The sequence below is a fragment of the Tiliqua scincoides genome, chromosome 7, assembly GCF_035046505.1.
Source record: "Tiliqua scincoides isolate rTilSci1 chromosome 7, rTilSci1.hap2, whole genome shotgun sequence".
NCBI lineage: Eukaryota > Metazoa > Chordata > Lepidosauria > Squamata > Scincidae > Tiliqua > Tiliqua scincoides.
The window spans coordinates 36171648-36197428 of NC_089827.1; the positions used below are offsets into that span (position 1 = coordinate 36171648).

Here is a 25781-nt window from a genome sequence, read left to right on the forward strand (position 1 = left end):
AAGAGGATGCATTTAGACCTTTTGAGGTATGTGTGCACACAGCATGAAGGAGAGATGGTTGCTTGTTCCCACTTCATCAATGGTGTTAGGCAACTAAGACTCAGCAGAATAAATCAAATCAAATAGCCCAAGGATCTGGCAAGAACTTTAAGCTTTTAATAATTTTTTTTTTTAAAGGCAGGGTACAATTGGCAAGTTGTTTCAGCTCTAAACTGTTTTGCTCTACGATTCCATTTTTCCCTTCATCCGACCACCACTGCTCCCCACACTGACGCCACCAATCTTCTTCTCCCATTTAACCTGCCTTGTGCATACTTTGAAATCCCATTCAAACCACAGTGGCCTGGAGGACTTTACAAAGAAAGTGTACAAATAATGTTACCTATAATTTTTTTTTTACAAAAATGCAAAATGTTGACTCTGATCAAGGTCATTGTCCTTTCAAAGTTTCCAAGAACATTATAGTCCGATTCATTCAGCTTTGCTCTTTAAAGAAGCTGGATTATAACCTCCCCAGATTGCTCATTGCTAGACCTGCTGATACCTATTCATTTATTTTATGGGTGGGCAGATAAGCTGTTATTTCCTGCTCGTGAAGAGACTCTGTAGTATGGAACATGAAGAATGGTTCTGCCAATAAACTATGCAGTTAACTAATATCAGCTCAGTTGTTGTGGGAAGGCATTGGGAGGCCCTGAATGAATAAACCAGAATTTCTGGCTCTCTGTTGCATCCACCCCCACCCCCACAAACCTCCCCATTAGGATCACAGTTTATCCTACATCAAAATATTTGTAATTCAGGTCACTAAATCTGATATCAATACCACTGGCCATTCCAACCAAGCAGAAATTATTTTCACATAATTTTTCTAGAGTTATGCTTCAGTCAGCTCTGGAAGGTTTTCTGAAGCCCGCAGAGACCACATGCATCTGTCCACAGCCTCTGTGAGCTTCAGAATGGTCCCAGAGCACAAAAAAGTGACTCCCAGTTTCCTAGAGAAACAAAAAGTGACTTTTTGGCCCTTATAAGGCATTCTGAAGTCCAGGGAAGCCCTATTCCGGATCCATGGATCGAAAATCTGCAGATAAATAGGCTCAACCTTTATGCATGTATACTCAGAAGTAAGTCCTTCAATGCCTAGAGAAGCTTACTTGCAGGTAAAAAGGCATAAGAATTCAGGGATATAATCAAGGTCAGTTTCTTGCTGCTGCTGCTGCTGCCGCCTTTTATTTTGTAATCTATACACCACCTTTCAATCACATACAGTTGGATCCAGAGAAATGTTGATGAATATTGTGCCATCTCCCCCCTCTATTGGCAGCCCCCTGTGCCATAATTCAGAGCAGTCCTGAAGTTCTCTGACCAACAGAATAAGCAGAGGGGGGTGTTGCATGGAAGAAGAGGCAGGAAAGTGACATTCCATAAGTGAAATAATATTCACAGTTCTCTGAATCCATACCGTTATTTTTAAGGTGGTTTACGAGCAAAAGAAATCACACAACTAGCAGAAAATCTATATAACAATAAAACTCTGTAATAAAAGAAGCTATGAAAGAAATCAGATGCTAACTCTTGTCTTAAAAAGCCTGGGAAAATAAGGTTACAATCCTATACACTCTTACCTGAGAGTAAGACCAATGGAAAACAAATGGGCTTACTTTTGAGTAGACACGCATAGGATTGTGCTGTAAACATATTTTTGCTTGGGCCAACAGCTGACAGTGAAGGCATCAGGCTTGCTTCCTTGGGAGTGGAATTCTTGGGATAGACAGGATGCTATTGTCAAGAGGATCCTCAGTCACCTTTCATGTCCCCACACAGAGAGGCACCCACAGAAAAGCCTTTGAAGATTATTGGAGTGCATGGGCAATTTCATGTGTAAATGGGCATTTCTTCAGCTATCTAGATCTCAAACCATGGAAGGGATTGAACTGAATTCAGAAATGGGGTGGCCACTGGTGGAGCTTTGGCAATCCCAATGACCAGTTTCTGTTACTGTCCTAATAGAACAGAACTGTCCTGCAGTTTCCACACTGTCTTCAAAGATACGTACAACGCAATACAAATGTAGTAGTCCAACCTGGAGATTGCCAGTGAATGGATAACCATGGCCAGTCTATTGAGCGGCTTTGAGCACCTAATCCCATACAAATAGAGGAACTAAGGAAGTACCAACCAGATCAGTGCAAGAATGTCAACAAAAATTCAAACCTCCGAGACTACATGCTCCAGCTGCTGCAGGGGAGGAGTTATTTAGATCAAGAAAACAGCCTAGATGGAAAGGGTTAAATACACTCTGCCCCAGAGCCAATGTTCCACTGAAATTCAATGTGTCCCCGCAGCTGTTTTATTTTATTTTTTTAATGATTCAGGGTGCAATCCTAACCCCTTATGTCAGTGCCTTACAGCACTGACATAAGGGCAATGCAGATCTGAGGTAAGGGAACAAACATTCCCTTACTTTGAGGAGGCCTGAGTGACACCCAACTGCAGGATGCAGCACACGTCCCACTGGCACCGCTATGCCAGTGCTGGAAAGCACTGACATAAGGGGTTAGGATAGTGCCCTCAGTCAATGATCTTCTGTGACATATCTGTTGTGGTCCTTTTCATTTTTTTAAAGAAATTTGTTTCAACAATGCCATCTACCATTTGTACCCACAATGCAACGGACATATTATTTTACAATGGTATTTAAATTGTGTGTGGAAACTGTGTTACCCTGCACATGTGTGATCTTGTCTGATCTCAGAAGCTAAGCAGCATCAGGGCTGGTTAGTATTTGGATGGGAGACCACCTGGGAATACCAGGTGCTGTAGGCTTATACCATAGTCTTTCGAGACTGAAGGTTGACAAGCAAGCATTTTAAATTGTGTAGTGAGGAGCAATTCAGACAGTCCTAATTATGCACAGAGGAATGGCATCCCTGGAATGGCAGCAGGACATGTGCCTCACACTTCTCACTGCATCATGGGCATGGATGATGGATGCAGCATCATTGAAACTGACCCAATATTTGTTTAAACATCCAGAAAATATAGGTGGGTTCAAAGACAGTACCATTCATCCAGAGCTCCATGGTGTGGGAAAGGAAAAGAGTTAGACCCTGTTCAGGGCCCCACGGCTACTGCCTGAAAAACTTATTGGGAGTTTCAAGCTACTGGGAACTCCATTCTGTTTAGATTGCCCCAAGGTTATAAAAAATGGACAATTTGTTGTTTCAAAATTAAAGTTGTTTCAAAGTTGTTTCAAAATTAAATTAAATATCCCTATCATTGGCCCTCAAAACAGATTAAGAGTTGCTCCGCATTTCCTGTGATACTGATGTTTGCTATAGTGACAACAGTGTTACTCGCAGTAAACATGTACAGAGTGCTGGCCCTGGAGAAGCATAGCCAGTCAGTAGATGATACTCTCCTAGATAGACCAGTAGTCAGGGCAAGGCTGTTTCATATGTTTTGATACTGCAGAGTTTCTAGGATCACAGACTTGATCTTCTCACCTTATAGGTTTATTGAGGAGAAAAACATTATAGGTACAGCACATATGGTTGTCGCATAAAGCAGCTCTCAGTGAAAATGATTGTCATTTGTGTCTGCTGTATATATACCTTCAATTCTTTGTTCCCCTCATTCTGTCAGTAAAAACTGCCCTGATTTAAAGCGATATATTTAGCTTAAATGGGAAAGTGTTAAATCTCAGCTTGTCTTTGGTCCATTAACTTCCATCCTGATTTAACACACTCCACAGTGCTCGTGCAACAACCCCCGCTATATAGCCTATCCCTAAGCAAACAGTGTTTTGTTTCCATAAACCATCTGGGGTGGTAAGGGCCACTTGCCTGAAGTAGCTTAATACACTTGGCCATTTTGTGACAGAGAACTAAGAAACTTTTCTTCATTGCAGAGGAAAAAAAAATTCCCATTTTTTTGGCTGGTGGAAGGAGACCGCCATCGAAGGAGGAATAGAATTCTTGGCCATGGCAGTTGTTTTCATTATTCAATTGAAGAAAAACCATCGCCTATCCAAGGTTTCAATAAAACACACACATACATACACACACACACAGAGCCCTGTGGTTTTTCCCCCCCTCCTAAAGGTACCAACAAAAGTGATACCATTCATAAACTTGGACAGTGCTCCCTTTCATATACATAGAGCCTCTATGAGCTGCTCAAGCAACGCACTGAGAAAATGGATGGAATCTAGTTAGTATAAATTGTGAGACGATGTGTGCGTGCATTGCAAACAGGCGTCTTGTATTCATACAAAGGGGCCTACATTTCCAAACACCAACATTGAAGCAGTCATTAGCAGCTTCTGAAACTAAATGATGAAGGTATTCACAGCTCCCTCCCCTCAAAGCAGTCCCTTAATCTCTCCCAGATGTATAATTCAGGCACAAAAAAGGACCACTTCACATTGTGAACTGCGCTACAGAAAAGAGTTCACACGTTACACAGTTCACACATTACACAGAAAGAAACTTGGGTTTGCCACTAAGTGTACAATTATCAGGGACTGAAAGACAAACCCAGCTCTCTGATTAGTGTAATGAAATGATGTGTGCATTTTCATGCACTTCTATGTCACATTTGTATTTCAGGTGTACACTGAAAATGGTGAATGGGCTATGTAGAGAGGGGGGCTTCTTAGTGATGGCACCCCATTTGTGAAATGTACTTCCTAGAGGATTCTCAGCAAGTGTTTACTCTTTTCTGGGCAGGCAAAGCCATTTATTTTTCCCAGAGTTTTAAAGAGGTTTTATGGTCACACACCTATTTGTGCTGCCTCTAACTGTTATTTTGCTTGCTATATTTTGGTGTTCAACCTTAAATCATTTGAATGTTACTGTTTTATTGTTGTATATATATGCCTATAAGCTCTCCACGAGAATTTTATCTGAAGGGTGAGACATACATTGTTTAAATCAACAAATAATTCTTCTCTACAATTTTGTGCAAACAAAACTATACATTTATTGCTTTATAAAGATATCTGTTGTTCAGTTTTACGTGGTGTAATTTTTTAACTGTCAAAATGAGTTCAATCACATTAATAATACCAAGATAGAAATACTGTAATATTGTACATGTAGTTTCATGATTCTTTGAGGGGACTGTTTCAAGTGTATGCCTGAGTGTGCGTACACACAGGGATTATAACTGTCAGAGAACTTTTTGCCCTTTCCCCCCTTGTGCTACTTTTCTGCTGAAAACCATTTTCCCTGGTTGCTTTTATTTAATATGGAAAAAGATACAACCACTTGTGTCTTTAACCCACTAACATTAACACTGGGGAGGCCATTTTTAGTAGGGAAAAAAAGCCCTTCTCCCCAATTCCTAGATTTTCACTTCCAAATGCCATGCCAGTGGTACACAATCTCAAAGATGAATGGTAGAAGAACCCTAACAATGTTGTCTGATTAGTGGGCACCTTGGCTAACAAAGTCAAATGCTCATTGAAGAGCATTTGCCGTTCCTTGCCTTTGACGTCTCTTAGTGCTAAACTAGATGATAAACAGATTGTATGACTGGGGTGGTGGTGGTTGTTATTAAATGAATTTTTACCCCACCTTTCTACCAACCAATCGCGCACCCAAGGCGTAAAAAGGAACACCACAATACAATAGAAGATTAAAACAATATTAAAACATTAAAACCTAAAATAATTAAACAATAAAACAAATCAGACTCCAATAATAATAATAAACTTTATTTGTATCCTGCCCTTCTCCCTGAAAGGGACCCAGGGCGGCACTCCAGTGGATCACCAATTAAAATCAGATTCATTTTAAAAGTATGTTTCTTTTCATGTGTTTCTTTAAAAAAATAAATATAAATAGCAGCCTCGAGTAACCCAGTCTTGATAGGAACAGTGCTGTTGTCATGGGACTGGAACTCCTGCACTTGGGGAATGAAACAGATGAATCTGAGGAGGTGGATTTGGGGTGAGAACTCTGTGGACACGAACCTCAAAGCCTCTACTTCAAAATCTCCTAGGCAAGAGGTACAGCTGAAGTTGAGCTCATTATCCCCTTCCATTGCCAGAGGACACAGTTCAGTCTTCCCCTTCTGATGAATCTCCTGAGAAGCATGCAAGGGAACCACATTCCCCCACACTTCTGGATTCCACAGATGCAGAACCAGAAAAGGGTGCTTTAACCTACAGTCGGCGTTTCAGGGGACTGGCCAGAGAGAACAATCTTGCAGTCCTCAACAGGTATTTAAACCTTCTCTCTGCTTTACACCTCTGCAGGAACAAGCCTGCCTTGCTTGCTGTGTGGCCTAGCCACGGCACTATCCGTAGTTCTGATTTCCTACGTGTTCTATCTCCCCTGTAAAATACTGAAAAGCCTGACTCCCGGGACTATGTTTGAGCTGGGATCTGGACTTCCTGTCCTATCGGCATGTCTGGGGTGGTACCTGGAACAGGCAGGGCCAGGGATAATGTAACTCTTTGTCCCTGCCATAGTATCCCCACCACCACCACCACACAGTACTATTTAGTAAACAAAAGTTAAACACATCAGGGCCAATGACATGTCTAATATAATGTCTACCTAGGCCTTTAGCTTCCTTCAGTGGGTGAAGGGTCAAACTAAAAATGCAGGTTAGAAATACTTAAAAAATAAATAGGCAGCTCAGGCCTTGCACACTGTTATACTGTAATTTACTGAAAAGGTCTATGCCTTTCAAGAAAACTTTTCTTCTGGGCACTGAAACCTTATGGAGTGCAAAAAAACTACATACATATCAAAACAAAACAAACCTTCTACATGGCCTATCCTCTGTATAAAAGTAATTCAATAAATTAGGCTTTCAAGTGTTCCTGAGGTTGACTTTCCCATTGTTGCAGGGCTTTTTTTCCCTTATAGATCTTTATACCCATTATGAGAAACATGTCCTTTTATTTGTACACATATGGACTGATCTGTTGCTTTCTACTTGTACCAAGTGCTCACAATTACTTACAACCCAAGATAAATAGTAATTAAATCTAATATGAAATGTCAATTAAAATAAAATAAAATATCAAACACATAAAGCCTTCTAAAGCCACTAAAAGAGGAAGCTAAGAACTTAAAGTGTTAGGCATAATTTTTTTAAAGCAGCCAAACAGTGCTGTAGAGAAGCAGGCTCTGGATTCTTGGAGGAAACTTCAGACACTGAACATTAATATTCTATAACTAAGTAGTTGACAAAACAGAGAAGATTTAGAATGTTTAAGTTAAACCAGTGTTTCTCAAACTGTGGGTTGGGACCCACTAGGTGGGTCACGAGCCCATTTTAGGTGGGTCCCCATTCATTTAAATATTTCATTTTTATTATATTAGACTCGATGCTCCCATCGTACGTAACGGCATCTAGGGAAATGTTACAGCTCTGTACTTTTAAAAGGTTACTATGTATATGCTTTTAACCATGAGAGTCAATGGAACTTACTCCTGGGTAAGTGTGGGTAGAATTGTAGCTTAGGATTGTTAAAAATTTTCCTGCTTGATGATGTCACTTCTGGTGGGTTCTGACAGATTCTCATTCTAAAAAAGTGGATCGCAGTGCTAAACATCTGAGAACCACTGAGTGAAACATTTTGGCTTCCAACTTCTTCAGCAACGCAGTTTTGAGTTAATTCAAGCCAAGGTGGTGACAATTTGGAGAATGCTGATGGTAATGGAATTCTTAGCAGAGTGACACATGCAAGAGAATTAAAGAGACAGGCATGCACTAAATGTTGTCCTCCAGATGGAGACCATAGGATGGTACGTTATTTTGTTCAGACATTTTCCAACATCCCAGGATTTCAATCTCCCTATATCAGGGAGGCTGCAGCTACCAAAATTTTGCGAAAGCCTTCTTTGTTGCTATTGCTGTTTTGTGACTTCAAAAATGCACACAAAGGTCTGTTGTTTTACTAGCATACAGCATAGAGAATCCAGGATGTTTGCATTCAATGACATATACTGTGTGGCTGGACCTGCGGGTGATGGAGCTATCTGAGTATAAAAAGTTGTGCTTTCAAAGGTGACTGTTCCCCTAAGCAACTGAGGCAGCAACTCAGTTCAAATATGATGTGACCCAAGACTGATCACTGTTGTCTAGAACCTCAGCAGATTAAAAGGCTTGAGGAATGATGGGAGTCGTCCTGATGGTTTAGCAAGGTGTGGCGAGTTGGTCACCAAGGGATAACTCTCCTTAGTTGCCTGGTAATAATACATATGTACAGGCCCAGCCAGAGCTCCGGTGCCCCCTGAGCCAGTCACGTGTAATCCTACCCCTCAGCACAAGCCCCACATGTACCCTCCATTATTGCCCCCTTCCTCACAATTAAAAATAATAATAATTTTGTGCATGCTAATATGCATTCCCACCCACAAGTCACTGAAGGGAAGATGGAGGGGGACAAGCCCAGCACACACCCCACCCCCCCAGCGCTGTCACCACCACCAAAAGAAAAATCCTTGTGCATGAATCAGTGCACACTTAGTTGTGCTTGCCCATGGCTGACTAAAGAAAGGAGACAAGGAACTGAGCCCAGTGGGAACTGACTGCCTGCAGGTAGCAGGAGGGAGAAAGCCAGCCAAGCAGAGCTGTGTGGCGTACGTTCTTTCTCTTACCTACAATTTGGGCTGCCCTGAACTTAGCCTCCTCATGTGCCCAAATACTGTTTAAATTGACCCAGGTAGTAGAGCATGCTGGGAATGCTCTGTTCTTTCAGGTCATTTTAAACCTGACCCCAGCGAGTGAGGAGGCCGTGACCAGAGCAGCTCAAGTGATAGGAAAGAGAGAGGGGAGGGAGACTCCACTTATCCATCCCTTGGTCCACTTGACTGTTTTCTTAAGAAGGCAAGAAGATGGAGATGCAGTCGTGGCTGGGTTCCCCCCTTCGTCCAAGAGGAAGAAGGGGCACCATGATCCAGGACCACTAACGACCCACTTTGAGCAAATAGGAAGGGGATCAGAGTGCAAACTGGAGCACCACCATCTGTGGCAGGATGGAGGGAGTGCTAGGAAGACAAGGGTTATGTGTCCTCTCTTCTTTCATCTTGCCACCCTCTTCCAGCCACCAAATGAATAGTTTGAGGCTAACTCAGGGCCAGGTAGGAAATTTTTGCTATTCATCTGATTGGCATGTGGTGAGCATTTTTTTTTTTTTTGCCTACCCTAGATAGTTGCTAAAGTGTGGTGGTGATCACAGCTGGCAGGTGTAGAGTGGGACACGGTGTAAAAGTAGGGCATTTTTGGTATGTGCCCTGAGGTAAGCAAGAGTCTGGGGGCAGAGCCAGGACCATTCTCTAGAGCAGTGATTTTCAACATTTTTTGTCTCACGGCATAATAGACATGGCACACCATCAGTTTTTTTACGATTGACAAGGTACACCATGCTGTTTGTTAATGGGGAGCTCACACACTCCAGTAGCCCTATTAATAAATGACCCTCCCCCAACTCCTACAGATCATTTGCAGCACACCAGTGGTTGAAAATGGCTACTCTAGAGGCTGGATATGCTGGCTGGTAACCCTTTGGACCCGGATTGCAAAGCTGACCTTTCTGGCCTGAGGTAAGCAGCACAATTCAGCTGCCTTGACCCCTTTGGGAGTTGGAGTTGAGAATCAAGGATCATCAACAGACGGTGCCCAGCCTTGAGTCAAGGTGGGACTGCTCAAATCCATGGTTGCTTGCTGTCTCCTCCAGGTTAGGTGCTCTCACTAAATGGGGGAAATTGGGAGATATGACCTGCTGCAGGGTTTTGACAGTACCTTTTGATAGGCACGGCTTGAATAAATGTGGCCCAGTTATAATCCATAACCCTGTCTCATGCGCTTCTTGCGGGGTAAAAGGGCATGCAGCCAACAAGTCTCTCTGTAAGGAATAGGCTCTGTCAGAAAGAAAAGGCCATTGATATTTCTGGAACACTTCCCTTCAGCAGTTTTCACACTCTCTCACAGACACCCTCAGCATTTCTTCCTCCTGGGTGAAATCTTACTCTGCAATGACCCACCTAACAGGGAACAGCTCGCTTTCTCAGTCAGCATTGTCACCACCTCTTCCATTTGCTTCCATCCAGAAAGACAATGCAGATACAAGTTGGCCCAGTCAGCCACTACTGTAAGCACATCATCCCCAGGTTCTCCACTGTGCAGCCTTCCTCACTCTGTGAAATATAAATAATTGCACAAATTAACTGGGCTTCCTCTCCTCCTTTTCCCACAGTTCTATAATAATTGTTCAGAAACTTATTCCTTTATTTGGTTCACCTGTCTTCAACTCCGATTTTGAGCAAATTTCACTCAAAATCCCTCCCTCCCTCACATTTTGCTACCCCATTCAAGGGCCATTTTCTTTGGGAAGGGAGAACAAATGCAGTGCTAGCAGTGTGGTACTCCTACTTACCAGACAGGACTGCCATTTTCCTCCAAGAATGCCCCTTTAAGCAATTCTATTTTATCAAGTTGTGTCATTCTGAGGAGAAAATGGCAGTTCCTACTGTACTGCCTTGAGGAGCATTACTGTCACCACCTCAAAACACAGGCAGCAACGACAAGAATACAGCTTAAAACTAACTTCCCAGTGGCCTGGAGTCCAAATGTGTTTGTCACGTGCTCAAATCATAGGCAAGAGTGGAGGCTATATTTTCACCTCCATCAAGGCAGCGGGGGAAAAAAAGAAGTATCAAAGCTGTAAATATCCCTGAACCTATCATTATTAATGATATTCCAGTGCCCCCTACTTTACATATTTAAGTAATTTAAGTATTATATTTCATCCTGCCAGAGCTAGACCTTTAGAGATTATAATTGGACTGCTAGAAATCTGTAATTTGCAGTTCCTCAGAACTTAAAATGGGAGAAATGGCAAAGGGCGGTCTACAGAATAAAAGATAGAGACCTGGATGCCAGGAGATGCAATTGTCGTTCCCAGCTACAAACTTTGAACAGTTTATTACATTTCAACCCCATCCTTTATCCAAATGTATCAGAGTAGTGTGCAAGCTTCTTTCCCCACATTGTATCCTCCAGTGGCGTTACTAGGGGGTGCGGGCCAACACCGGGTGACGAGAATGGGGGTGGGTGACATCACTACTGGGCAAAAATTTTTAAATCTTGGTATTTTCGAATAATACAATCATGTTATATATCATCTGATGCATAATTTTATGCAGAATGCATTGAAACAAACCGTGTTGAAATATTTCTATTCTATCAAATGTTACAGCCAAAAAACCAGTGGGTGGGGCAATGGTGCATCACCACGCCCACCACCCAGGCATTGCCCCACCCACTGCATGGGAGGTGGTCAGTCATGGGGGTGATGCACTGGCCTACTGCTCCAAGTGGTATCCTCAGTATTCTCACAACTACCCTGCAAGATTTGTTAGCCTGAGAGCGACTGACCCAAGGGCATCCAGTGAGCTTCGTTGCTGAATGGGGTTTTGAGTCTGGTTCTCATTGGTTTCATTCCTGCTTCAACCACTAAACCATACTAGCTCTTGGTTTATTCCTCAGTTTCCCTGCACAAAGTAGTGTTACTTCCTTTAACCCCCAGAAACACAAACTGAGCTTCTAAAATGTTCTGTACTGGTCAACTGGTGAAATTTTGGCTGATAAATTAAATACCAATTTTATCTCTCTTTAAAAAAGAAGTTTGATAAAAATTAATATTCAGAAATATTTGAGTCACTTGGAATCTAATTGCCGGTATTGGAAACTGGAACCACAAAACGTATGCTTGCTCTACCACCACATGTTTGCGCTAACACAAAAAATCAATTCAGAGCCCAAACCTGAAGATTCACAATAATTACAATCATTGCCCAAATAAAACAAGTTCATGTTATGCATGGAAGCCTCACAATAAGTGCTGAGCTTTGCCCTCACTGTTGTGCATAGCATCTCACACCCACATATCTTTTAATACTGTACAAAATTATGCAATATGTTTACAATTACATAATAATGTAAAAACAGAAGAAAGAAGGTGTATAGACACAGAAACACCTGGGGCCAAATTGGACCCATTTCTGGAGCTATATATAAGCACACTAGACCCCCATTCTCTGCATAATGGAGTAACAGGCTCTGGGCAATGGAAACAGGCATGATTTTGACTAAGGGTGTCTTTTGGGATATATGATCCATATCTATTTGGGAAAAGTTCTTGTATTTCTTCTAGATTCACCTCAATGCTATGATTAGGATATTTTTTAAAACTTGAATGGTTGTAAGGCATCCTCTGTGATCAAGGAGACTATTGACTGACTGGGAAACAAATTGAATTAGTACCAATACTGGTTAATATGTTTGCATTTTCTCTTTCTCTATTATGAATTATCTTTCTGTATCAGAGCCCAATCCTGAGCTGCCTGGGGTGCGCAGCTGTGGCAACACTGAAAATGGCTGCTGCTGCATCCTGCATGCCCAAGGCAGCTGCCGGTGGCACCCCGGGAGAAGGGGACTTACCTCTTCACTGCTCGGCGGTCAGTGAGACTGCCAAGTGGCGGAGGCCGGGTGCCCGCCTGGCGCTAGCCCAGCACTAGGCTAGTACCAGCGCTCACCTAGCATTAGGGCTTGCAAACGTGCCTAATGGCACATTTGCAACACTGCACGCTGGCAGTAAGCCAGCGCGTCGAGCTCAGGATTGGCCTCTCAATGCTCTCCTGAAGTAAATGAATGTGCAGAGAGATCAGAAATTCAAACTACCAAGCAGACAAAACCTTATACAGGTCCAGCCTATTTATACACTGATTTTTTATACACGGATTTGACTCAACACAAATGGCCCCTGCAAATGAGAAGGAATGTGCTGATCCCTGGAGAAGGGGAAAAATGCACCCCTTTAAAATCAGTTTAAAAAACTGAACAGCCCTTTAACAATAGCCTCCTTAATGAGAGAGACAGAGGGGGGGGGCAGCTGGCTGACAATCCATTAATCCTTCTCTCTCCAGCAGACCCCTCCCTTCCCCCTGAGCACGTGAAAGAAAGGTGCACAAAGGTGCAATCACTTTGCATTGGTGAAGGGAGGGACTGAGTGAAGTGCCTTTGTCAGCGCTTGGAGGAGGACTGATTGATGGTTTATCTTCTTAATGACTCTTATCTTACATCACAAAGGTCAGCAAGGCTGTTTTTAAATCACTGGAGCAAAGAAACTTTGTTTTTAAAATTGATTTGCTATAATGCGTTTTTTGTCATCCACGTGAGTGCTTGGAACGGAACCCACGCAAATAATGAGTCTCAACCTGTAATGTAAAAAACCTTATGATGTCTAATAATAAAACACACAGTTTTGAGATAAAGAAGCCCAACACACTCCTGTTCACAGAAAGTGCTTAAGTCTGGCATGAGACCTATGGACAAGAGTTCACTGATTTGATTTCACTAATGATGAATAAGTTAAAATAGCAATTTTCCAGTTGCCAACTCTAGAGTAAAACTACTGAACTGAAACTTCTCCCCTTTTTAGATCACAAAGCAATCCAGAAACTTTAAGAAAAACTTTACAACTAGAGAGTTTATTTCTTTACTCAGCGTGTGGTTGGCCTGTGGAACTCCTTGTCACAGGATGTGGTGATGGCATCTGGCCTGGACGTCTTTAAAAGGGGATTGGACAAGTTTCTGGAGGAAAAATCCATTATGGGTTACAAGCCACGATGTGTATGTGCAACCTCCTGATTGTAGAAATGGGCTATGTCAGATGCAAGGGAGGGTACCAGGATGAGGTCTCTTGTTATCTGGTGTGCTCCCTGGGGCGTTTGGTGGGCTGCTGTGAGATACAGGAAGCTGGACTAGATGGGCCTATGGCCTGATCCAGTGGGATTGTTCTTATGTTCTTATTCAGGGTAGGGGAGGAAAGGAAACCATTAGGTCAGTTCTTTCAAAAATGCACTTTTATGACCCTTTTGCTCAACAACTTGGAAAACAGAATCGTTCTATTCTCTTGCATAGGAAATACACAACGGGTGACACAGTTCCAAGGCGAACTTCCCCGCCGAATCACTTTTCCACGCTATGTAAAGGATGGAGAGAAACAAAGTGTTTTAAGAGAGAAAGAGCACTTTTAGCTTCCCAGTCCATTTATTCTTTTGCCCCTTTTTCAGGCTACCAGAGCTGGAACTGAACAGACAATAGTTGCCAATTAATCCAATCCCCTGCTCTAGGGCTATATATTCCATACATTAACCCAGAGATTTTCAAAATTTTCCATCTCACGGCACACTGGCAAGGCACTAGAATGGTCAAGGCACACTAGCGGTTTTTGGACAATTGACAAGGCACTGTGAGCGGCCAATGGGGGGGACTCACATCCCCCAATGGCCCTACTAATAAATGACCCTCTCCCAAATTCCTGCGGCACACCTGGGGACCATTTGCAGCACACCAATATGCCATGGCACAGTGGTTGAAAATAGCTGCATTAACCCTTCTAAAAAAAAAATGCATTATTTTTAAAATATTCCAGTTTAAATATTCCAGCTTAAAATGTGCCATAAGCAGAAACAGAAGCTGACAACTTGAGTTAATGCTTCTTCCCAACCCTGAAGTTTGCCTCTTTGATCGTATAAGCCTGAACAGCAATGGTTCTAAGAGAGGTGTATTTGATAGCTGCCCCACAGATGCACAAAACCCCTCACCTTGAGATCCACTCAAGGCTAAGCTCATGTGCAAATATAGGCCCAATGTCCATGCTCAGGATCATGTTGGGTGCTCGTGGATCAGTGACCCTGCAGAATGCAAATGGAGTTACCATCAGAAACAGTTTATTTCAGCATTCCAGATGGCTCAGTCTATTGAGCCAGGCCATATACAAAAGGTAAACATGAACTATCAGCATTCATACAAATGCAGAAAGGTCCAGGATTCCTAACCAAACTAAATTCGGAGTGCAGCTTTTATTGAACCACAAGAAATCCTGATTATGTTACAAAATGCCAATAATTTGTTTTAAGCCTTTAGCATAAATCCAGCCTTCATGACCTCCCATCTTGTGCTGCCTTGATCTCTGATGCCTTGGAATGGAAGAAGTGGGGCGGGGGGAATCTTTCAAGATCAGTTAAGAAGCAAGACACATCAGTCTAAGATTTCCATAGAGTCACTGGAAAAGCATGCTTCTTGCATACCGCGTCACTGATATAAAGCCAAGAATGTTTCGGAGCAGTTTTCCTACTGTGGCACTGACAACTGGTCCCAATTTGCCAATAGCCACACTATCAGTGCCCTATGGTACTAAGCCAACAACCACTAGTTTACAATGGCAGTATGGTACAAAATATGCTATCGTTTTCCTATTTTCCAATCCACTGAAAAACTGATACTTGGAACCACGCTACTGAATTGGTTACAGGGAAGACAAAAAAAGCCCTCTAATATATTCAGTGTTACACTTGTAAGTTTAACTTTTAGCTAAAGATACAAAATGTTCAACAATTATATTAGATAAAGGTGATGATTGTACAGCCTAGAAAATCCTTCTAAAGCCTCGTTATGTCAAACGACTTGGATGGAGTCCCACTGAAATCAACAGCTTGAAACTGACATCAGCTTACTTCTCAGTAAGATTATCTAGCATTTCAACTTGCACTTTAGATGTGCAAAGTACTTTACAATAAGAACATAAGAAGAGCTCTACCGGATCTGACCGAGGTTCGATATAGTTCAGTATTTGTTGCAAGCAGTGGTCAGCCGGATTCTCCCTCCAAAGGGCATATTGCCAGCAGCTTTCCCCCAATATTTGTTGCTAGTTGTGGATAGCCCTGTATCTTTCATGAATTTGCCTGATTCTTTGCAAAAGCAACCTAAGCTGGTGATCATCACCACATCTGGTAGCAGCCAATTTCACAAGCATTGTCTCTTTACTTAAACCTGACAAGGAGTAATTTGGCCAAGAGCACAAAATGAGTCTGCAGAAGGGATTTCAACCCAGCTACCAGTGCTAAACCAAACAGGCTATCCAGTAAGCTACACTAGTTCTGAAGTACAACCACTCATTTGGGCTGCAGATCAGGCTATCCATCATGCAACCGAATGCATAAACTTAACTGTCCAATATGCACTGTGCACGCACACTACAATACTCAATATGAGGATAGAACAATCATGTTCAAGATGCTTTGCAAGACAGAATTAGAGGATTTATGTTAAAGATATAATATTTTAAGATGGCATTTAATACACCCCCCCTAACAAACACCAGAGAGCAAGAATATTTACAGCACGTAAGTAAAATTTATGTGGATATTTTCAAGAAATGTAAATATAAAAGAATGTATCACATGAATTTGAAAATGTAAGACACCCCCAATGAAAGGATGATGAAGGCATATACATTTGGTACTTGCCGTGGGGAAAAAAATAAACAGGAATGGAAAATCAAGGAGGATTCCTACATCCATTACAATAAACAAATATCAGCCTTTGGCATTTTATGTGAGATTTCTCATGACTGCAAATCTGTGACAGTGAACCAGATTCTATGAAATAAGGTCCCACCAAATTAACAGGATGCAATGACTGTTTTGCATGCACAACATGGGTGATGGAAGCCAACCGAGGACTTCATATTAGTACAACATCAGTGTTACTACTTTGCCAAAAAGAGCAGTTTCTATCTCCAGGTGCAAAGGCTTTGCCCTAAAGCATAGAATCAGGACTGATATGGCTGGGACTAAGATTACCCAGGGATGATGCATCCTAGAGGCATTTTTGTCCACTATAAGGACATCTGTACTAGAACACATATCAATATATCTAATATGTGGAAATAATGGGATTTCATACATCTGTGTTGGCACAGAGCCTTTGGGGTACGCTTGTTAACATAACTGAGGAAATATTGGGTCTAAGACTGTCACTTACTCCTTTGACCTTCCTCTTTAATTATGTGAAAGCTCTAGTTCCTTAAACAAAGCGTATGCCGTGATCTAGTAACTGCCAGGTTAGTGTTTGCCAGATGTTTGAAATTGTCAATGATTCCGACTGAGAAAGAATGACTCTTTTAAAAAAAAGTGTAATAAACATGATAAAATACCCATATGGATTTAAGATACCAGTCTATAAAAGATCAATGATGACCTTTAATAGACTACCGCAAGAGCAATCAGAGGCCTTTATTACACCATTAAATCATGAAAAACTAAAATCAACAAGGTGATATTTTCTTTCTGAATATGGTTTATACAGAGATTAGGAAGGGGATAAGTACTTCACTAAAATATGAGGAGCAATCCAGCCAAAATTATGCACTTTTCACACCTATCAATTTAAACAAGAAAAGATTTAACTCTCTCATCCAAGTTAATGGGACTTTAATTATGGTTAGATTGTCTCCTTCATAATTATTATTATAATGATTACTATTATTATTACAAAAACTTATATACTGCTTCTATTGCTTATATCTGATCTCACAATCCAGTGCTATGTTACTTTGTAATATATTTGAGTTGGGCCACCGTATATAATGATTAGTCAACACATTTTTTAAAAAAATGAGTTGCAACTGATGGCATAGCAAAATAGACTTGATCCCCTCACCTTGTGCAGTCTGCTAGTGTCAGAACAAGCTACTCCATACTTACACTATCACAGCTATACATATCTATCAGATTGAGATGTCATTTCCTCAAGCAGGTGCAACGGTGATTTACAAGGTGTAAAATTAGCCTGTTTATCAGTGCATTTGCACCATATTTTGTGTGCATATAATTGTTATGCTCATTCCAATAAAGAATTAGCAAGTGCAGTGGCCAAAGGATGTGGAAGCCAGAAATGTAAAGTCCTCTAGAAAACAAGTAACAAAAACTGTCAAGTTTTGCTTCATACTCCCAAGAGATTAAATTTCGATGCTCATCTCAATCCAAGCTTGTTTCATTTCATTACCGTTTAATCTACTGACCCCCCATGGAAGAGCACACTTCCGTGCAACTCCCCCTTGTTAAAGCCACAATTCACTCATTTTAGACTTTCATTTTAACATGTCCTTTGTAATGAGCTTTGGAAAGCTGTGAAATCATGCCTCCTTTCTCATTGACTGCAGACCGATCTATCGTGCAACAATGACATGCCCATTTGGAAACAAGAGTGACAACAGTTATCAACCTGGCAAAGGTTAGGAATAGAATACTGGAGAGGTGAGATGGACTGGAAGGTGCTGCATACTCTACTCTTAAATAACCCCCTAGTGGTTGGCTTGGATTAGTTATTGTACGATCTTCAGAAGAGAAGCAAGACACAGAACACAGGTTTTGGAACAGGCAGAGTTGAAGGAGAAACAGATAAAAATTGAACTGACAGAACTCAGAACTGAACTACCCCCCCCCCCCCCGCCAAGAAATCTCATGTATTCAAGAAGAATCTTGAATCGCTCAGAAGGGCTCTCAAAAAATGTCTGGCTTTCAACCACAGCCATGTTATTAAAATAACTAGCAGAAGCACACAAAAAAATTAGCACAGCTAGATGCATTACTTTTCTACAGCCGAATCCACAACCCACTTAATCCAGAGTGTTAGGAAGCAGCTAATTTAGCCCACATGAATTAAAGAGCACATTTGCAGAGAGAGGAGTGGGGAAGGAAGTTTCACCAAGTTTTCTAATCTAGGAATTGCTCCCAGTTAATTTTATTCACCTTTGCAATGTAATAAAACAGACCACTTTGTCCTTATCTTGACTATCATAAATTGATCAATGTTCTAATCCCCTTCTCAACAATCTCCTTAACAAAATTCGTCCCAAGACTGCAGAAATATTACCATTAGCGGAAAGACTCTCCTACAGCTATCATGTCATCAAGAGGTACCCTGTGTTGCTGTGACCTGTATGTGAAGCAGAAATCCCTCCTGCGCCTTACAATAAGATTGAGGTTATTATGGAAAAAAGCATAAGTGGGAAAGAACAAGCCAACATCAGTAACTATCACTTCAACAATGTGCCTTTTTTTTCAAGGGAGGGGCATGAAATACATTTTAAAATAATTAATGTGAAAATCACTCAAGACAGTACTTTTTGTCAATTACTCACTTTGTCATCTTCGGGTATCAATTTGCACATATTTTTTAGCTAAATCAGTACCACCTGATCAAAAACACAAGATAGATTTCCTAGGAAGCCCATAGAAACTTATTCAATCCCTATCAAAAAGCACCATGGCTAAAACAACAAGACAGGTTGTCACATTTTTAATAAGACTCTGACACAGATATAGCTGCTAGTTAAAAGCTCCCTAAGAAGCTGTAAATACCTCTTGCATTCATTATGCTTAATGTTTCTGGACAACAAGAAAAAAGGGAAACAAGCCCTTTTGGCTCATAAAGGAGAAAGCATATATACAGTACTCACAAGCAAACATTTTAAATTTGCAGGGCTTGAAGGGGGGGTGCTGTCTGAAGGGGGGGTCCCTGGCACTTCTCAAATTAACCCCTTGAGTGCCAATGACATGCTAGCCACCCGAAATCTGGCCGTGTTAAATTCCTTGTTTGGCTCAAGCGCCACAAAGCTCCTTTCCATCAAACAAATCACTCTCAGCTCTCTCAGAGTTGTTTCAGCCCTACTAAGCAGTGCTAGAAACAGACAAATTTACTTAAAGATTCATTCAGATCTACAGACTATAAACTGAAAAACAAGCATGCAAGTTAGAGCCAACATGTTTCCTAGAGATTTGAAGAAAAGAAACATGCTAAATCACTTCAAAAGAGCAACAAATGAATACCCTGAAAATGCATTTTTCTTTCTACCTTAACGTAATGAGACATATCAAGAGATCAAATTTGTTTAGCCAAAATGTATGTTTGCAACTCTTCTCAGGTCATGGGTACAAATCAGGCACCCACTCAGAAAACAGGAAAATACAGGAGTTGCAGTAATGCGGAGATTAAATGACATATACCATATGTCTGTACTTGGGCTTTTCAAGGAAAAAACTATATTACATTCATTTTAGAAGAGCGACGCAGATTACCTTTCTGACCAGGCCCAATGACAGAAGGTGCACATTTTTCCATAGTCAAAAATACAAGGTGGGGGATGTAGAATGATTTTTTTTCCCCCTGAGAACTTTAGCCAACAAGACAAATCTGTACTATAGGAAAAAAAAAAACTTTTGTCATTTGGTGGTGCTGGAAGAATCCCAAAATAAATGCAGCGGACAAGATGACAAGGGTGGCACAATTCTAAATATTGTTCCTGTCCCAAAGAAGACTTTTTTTTTAACACCCTGTGCATGGCTTGTCAACAGCTGATCTATGATTCTCTCATAATTTATATGACAAGTGAATCAAATTATTAACTTGGTTCTATAGAAAGCAGCCATTCCTTTCCTCACTCCTTCCTATATTAAGAAAACAATCCACCCCTCACCTTTAAGGCATGTGAACATGTTCTGATGCCTACAAGCATCTATTATGTGGATAAATATCAGCAGGAACCAGCTACTTCAGATTGAAGAATATCGCATATCCCAGGAACATTATTAAAAACCTACTGTCATCTAATTTTCATTTGTACGAATTTATGAAAATGTTCAAATCTATGTTGTGCATTGCGGAGCTCTTAACTGTTCTTGTAAATTCCATGGCAAAGTTTGCAATGCAGAACTTACAGGTCTTTCCCAGCTATTTCTTCCGAAAGTCAGACTTCAACTTTCACCTGCCATAAGTACCTAATACAGGGCATACTTCTATTTTGCAAAAGAAAAAAAATGCGTCTTTTTTTTTTTTTAAAGTACCCCAGCATGAAATCTGACAATCACTAAGCCAATCAATAATTCCCAAGGAATAGGAGGCTTGTTCTAGTTAAAAACTCTCAGTATTGTTTAATTTTAAAATCTCATACTTAACATTTGAGCTGTTTAGAGCTTATTTTGATTATCTGACAGAACGCATCATGCTTTGAAAACAACAACAAAAAGGAGGATGAATAACTTATGTGGCTATGCTAAACCTTCCTGAGTTTGGATACACGGAGTGTACATGCTAATTCACAGAGCCTCAGACAGTAATATGGTGACCAATTCATTCCTGCTTTTCCACCGGATGCTGTGGACAGTTTTCATTCCAGACTTCTGTATTACCAAAGTTAAGAGCGAGGGGCAGGGACAGATCAAAACAAAAGCAAGATCCATTCCTATGAAAGCCATTCACTTTCTGATGAAGTTAAGGTGAAGTCCGGAAAGTTTTCAGATAAGTCCAAGTGTTTTAAAAGGGGAAAAAAAAAACACAACTTGTTCTTTTATCAAAATATGGGAACACCGTAAACTAAGAAATGAACCACCACCAACATTCCTAGGAATGAATTTATGTCTTCTCGAAGTCAATTAAGCAGCCTATCTTAGATGGGCCTTGTACACATATTAGTAACATTTTAGTTTGAGGTCTGACAGGTGGTACTGCTGTAATTTCTGCAAAATGCTCAAAATATACAACATTCTGGGTGGGAGTTGCAACATCCTTTATCAATCTATGCAACATGGATTTCCATGTGAACTGTACATGTTCTGTTGTAAATAAAATGCACAACCTGGACAGTTCTCTACGAGTGTGTAACTACAGTCAAACACACAGAATGTAAACAAATGGTAATGATTAACAGGGGTATTGGTTTGTATTACCAGCTAAAACCACAGATGGAAAACGGTAAATAAAAAGAATTACATGGCAAGGGTTCTTTTTTAATTTTGCTTTTAATCACCTCTGTTGATACACCTTAACAGCCAGATGTCTGTTAAGGTGAGTTATTATTAAGGCAGTACTTTAAAAAAAGAACATAAACCTCACGTGGGGGGGGGGAGACAAAAATAAGGACAAATCTAGACCGTTTACCAACTCAAAGGTTTTCAAAATGAAAATGAAACTGAGATCTTTAAAACAAGGCATGCACAAACAATTCAGTGATATAACAGAAAGTGCCATTTACACTTTGTATTCCTATGAGCTGAATAGAAGCAAAAAAAATACAAAAAAGAAAAAAGAAAAACCAACAACATCAAATCCACACATTACTGGCTCATTTATACATTTGTCCATATGCTTTGCTGTTGTAGACTGAATACTTATAAACTTCTCTGTGCTTCTTCAAGAAGAAGCTGGTTAGTGCCAAGTTAACTCAGGTCTTATTAAGATAAACAGTTACAATCTTCCAGGTACATTCATATCACAGTATTAGGAGAAAGGGGAAATGTCAGTGATTTTAAACAAAGCAGGGAAATTAATTGGATCAAATAAAACCTTGGAAGGAGTTCAGATGTTCCTGTCCAAGACGCTTTCTATCAAAGTAGAATTGTAAGTTACCAAATACAGCAGGAGTTTTAAAAAGTACTCTTGCTTGTTTCAGGTGCCTAACATCTCTCTCTCTCTCTCTCTCTGTCTCTGTCTCTCTCTCTCTCTGTCTCTCTCTCTCTCTCTCTCTCTCTCTCTCTCTCTCTCACACACACACACACACACACACACACACACTTATGTTTATCTCTAAGTATACAGCTACATATATGTGGCTGTATGCACATGCACACAACATGCATGCTCTTGGCCACTTTGTTCCCCCATTATATTAATCTAAACCTTTTTTTGACTATATTCACGCACCCCCCTCTGCCTTCTTAAGATGTTTGGGGGGCATATTCCCCCCCCCCGTGCCTTTTACTATCAAATTCAGCAGTCTGAAGGCTGAACAGCTTGACTTAGCATATTTTTTACCAGCTGGTCTATCACCTAGCTTGCATTACAGAGTCAGATGCAACCAAATGTTTATGCAGAAGGTAGCTTTCAGGAAACTTGGGGAGGGAACGCTGAGATAATAATACACCCTGGCAGTTTTAAAGCTTCATGGAAAGAAAGAAAGAAAGAAAGAAAGAAAGAAAGAAAGAAAGAAAGAAAGAAAGAAAGAAAGAAAGAAAGAAAGAAAGAAAGAAAGTTTGACTTCCTCCTTAGAGCCTACAAGGGTTTCTTACAAGAATTAAATACAGAAAACTTAAAAGAAAACTTAGGTGGCTCTCAAAAGGAAACTGAGTACAAAGGGCTAAGAGGAAGCTTCAAACCTGTTTAGAAAAAGTCAGATAACGTGAACTGCATGGTACATGGGAAGAGATCAGAATCCCAGTCCTCCCTAACTGCCTGGGCTGTCAAGGACCCTAAACTTCAGCAAGTGTACGCCTGTGATGGAAGTGGGGGGGGGGAGATGGTCCACCAAACCAGCCCCAAATCCGAATGGCCCTTTTGACACATGGCCACAGAGGTGCTGGTGGTAAGCCCAGAAGGCAGAGTTCCACTTTTCTAGCCTAATGGACCCCCCCTCTCTCTCCTTCCCCCCTTTTTAGACCCACTGCAGGGGCTCTGCTCCCCAGCCCCTAACCCTCCAGTAATGTGCTCCCCAGAAACTTTTTTACAGGAGGATGAAACTGAAAGTGGAGAGCCCAACTCTTTCCCATTCATCGCAGGAAACGCTCTCTTGCAAAGAGAGCAGCAGCAGCTCTTATTTAAGGGGGGGGGGGAGAGAGAGAGAGGGGAGAATTAAGAGAAAATCTGTCTTAAGACATTGTTGCCTCTCTCATTACCGAGGAGATTAATTCGAAGACGCCGGGGGAAGGCAGGGGAGAGAAAGGAGCAGGAGAGAGAAAGGGATGCGCGGGGGGGGGGGCCGCTGGTGGAAAGAGATACAGTCGCGATGAAGATGATCAGGGAGCCAAACCCCATCCGAGAGGCATCTCTGCTGAAGTCGGTGGCAGGACTTGGGGTGATCCCTTTCAGTCCAGTTCAGGGGAGGAGAGGGGGGGGACCCACTCCCAAGGAGCAGGGATCAGAGGCGACCCACCGCAAGGAGCGGGGATCAGAGGCGACCCACCCCGAGGAGCAGGGATCAGAGGCGAGCAGGCGTTGCAGTGCGCAGGGAGGCGAAGGGAGAGATCAAGTCCCCAGTTCGCAGAGCTTGAATGGGGGGGGGGGGGTTGGAAAAACACAACCCACGCCGCAGACACGCAGAGAAGGAAAGTTGCAACTTCGGGACCCACCTCGGGAGGGGAAGCCCCGCACGCCGTCCAGAGCCCCCACCGGCACACCACGCACAGGCGACCGCAGGCACACACGCTGCACAGACCCGCACTGGGGGAGGCACTCACCTTTCGAACTCCGGAGGTAAATCAGGGTCAGTGAGCATGCTGGAAAAACAGCACCGGGGCTCCCTTTGTCACAGTAGCCACCTCTGGGCGCCTCCAAGTGAACCTGTCAAGTGAATCCAAACCTCCTCCACCGATTGATTTCTCTCTCTCTCTCTCTGCTCGCTCGCTCTCTCCCTCTCTGAGCTAGGACTACTTGACCAGTCTCTTAAAGGGGTAGCACACTTTAGCTGGAGTAGACAGCGCTGAGCAAGCTCCCCCCACCGCTGCGCCGCATGGCTGTGGTCTGCCAGGCAGCCGCCACCCCGGGGTACCTGCCCTCCTCGCCTCCGCGGCCCCCTTCTCCCACTCACCACGCCAGCCCTGCCCAGCCGCCTCCTTTCATGCTCTCCTCCCCACCCCCACTCGTCCTCATCATCACCACCACCCCTGCAAGGGGCTCAACACTGGCAAGTGACAGTTTTGAAACCCCCACTGAGATTTCTGCTCAGCAACCCCAATCCGGGCTCATCCCCTCACTGTCCCCAACATGTTCAGGACTGGGGGGGGGAGGGCAAAAGATGATGGAGCCACTGATGGAACATGAACACCTTTAGGATGCTATTTATTACACCACAAATAGACACACACGTGCTATTAAAAAAAATTACATACACTTTATTGAGAAATACTCCAAATTCTAAATCAGGATAAACCTGGGCTTCATAACTGGGATAGGGGAGAGGGAAATATTCACAAAAGGTGTGTGTGTGTTTGTTTGTTAGAGAGAAAAAGAAGAGCAAAGGCACAGAGTTTACACAAAGTCATACACTTTACATGACATGCATCATTCATCTTAAAATGGTTTGCCAACTCTTTCCAGCACCAGCCATTCACCCCAACATTTTTTGGTACAGCGCCTTTGGTTTTTAGATTTGTATGTATTTAATTGATTTAACGTACTTGTGGTCTAATAGATCTAGATCACAAGCAGGGTGTAAACATGCAGGCTTGCATTCACGCCATAAAAAAAAAAAAAGAATATTCTATATCCGTTTATGTTAACCAGGATCTTTGACCAAGCAAGCCACACACCCATCACTTTACCCTTTGTATAGGTGAAGAACTGAGGGGGGGGCACAGAGGGGGGGAGATCAGTGGCCAAAGGAACTTAAACAAGGACTGCCTGATTAAAACAGAAAGCGCTCAGCAATTCATTCAAAGGAGTTAGAGAGAAGGCAAGGCTGCTAAAAACAATGTTTTCTACAAACATTTGTATTCCAAGAGTTGTAAACTATCTGCATTTACTATATATTTAAATATATATATGTATGTATGTATTACTCTCCCCATCTCACCTCTTCTTCATTTTTTAAAAAAAATTCTCACTCGGTGCAGGGGGAAGGGGGGGGGGGAAACCTACACAACAATCAAGCATTGTTCTGAGGAAAGAAAAGCAACTTTGACAGATTGAAATATACCAGAGGCCCCTTCAAGGAAACCTGTAAACAACTTGTCACTCACTCTGTCGGTTTCACTGCGTTGCCCACAAAGTGCTATGAAGCGGCCTGGCAACAGCACCACTGCCACAAACAACAGGGGAAAAAAACAAAACCTTAGCACCCCGCCACCCACCCATTCTACCCAGATCCCTAAAAAGTGTCCTTAGTTCCAAACTCTATCAAAGAGGTGGATTGTGTGGAA

General features: G+C 42.0%; 1 protein-coding gene across 1 annotated transcript in view; it reads right to left on the bottom strand.

Moving 5' to 3' along the window:
* The window catches only part of SOX5 (SRY-box transcription factor 5), a 445318-nt gene extending 421137 nt beyond the window's left edge, over nucleotides 1–24181 (bottom strand). The window contains exon 1 of the mRNA XM_066633459.1: nucleotides 24102–24181. Within this exon, the coding sequence (XP_066489556.1) occupies nucleotides 24102–24139 (38 nt within the window). The 5' untranslated portion in view covers nucleotides 24140–24181. The remainder of the gene's footprint in view (nucleotides 1–24101) is intronic.
* Nucleotides 24182–25781: the final 1600 nt, after the last annotated feature.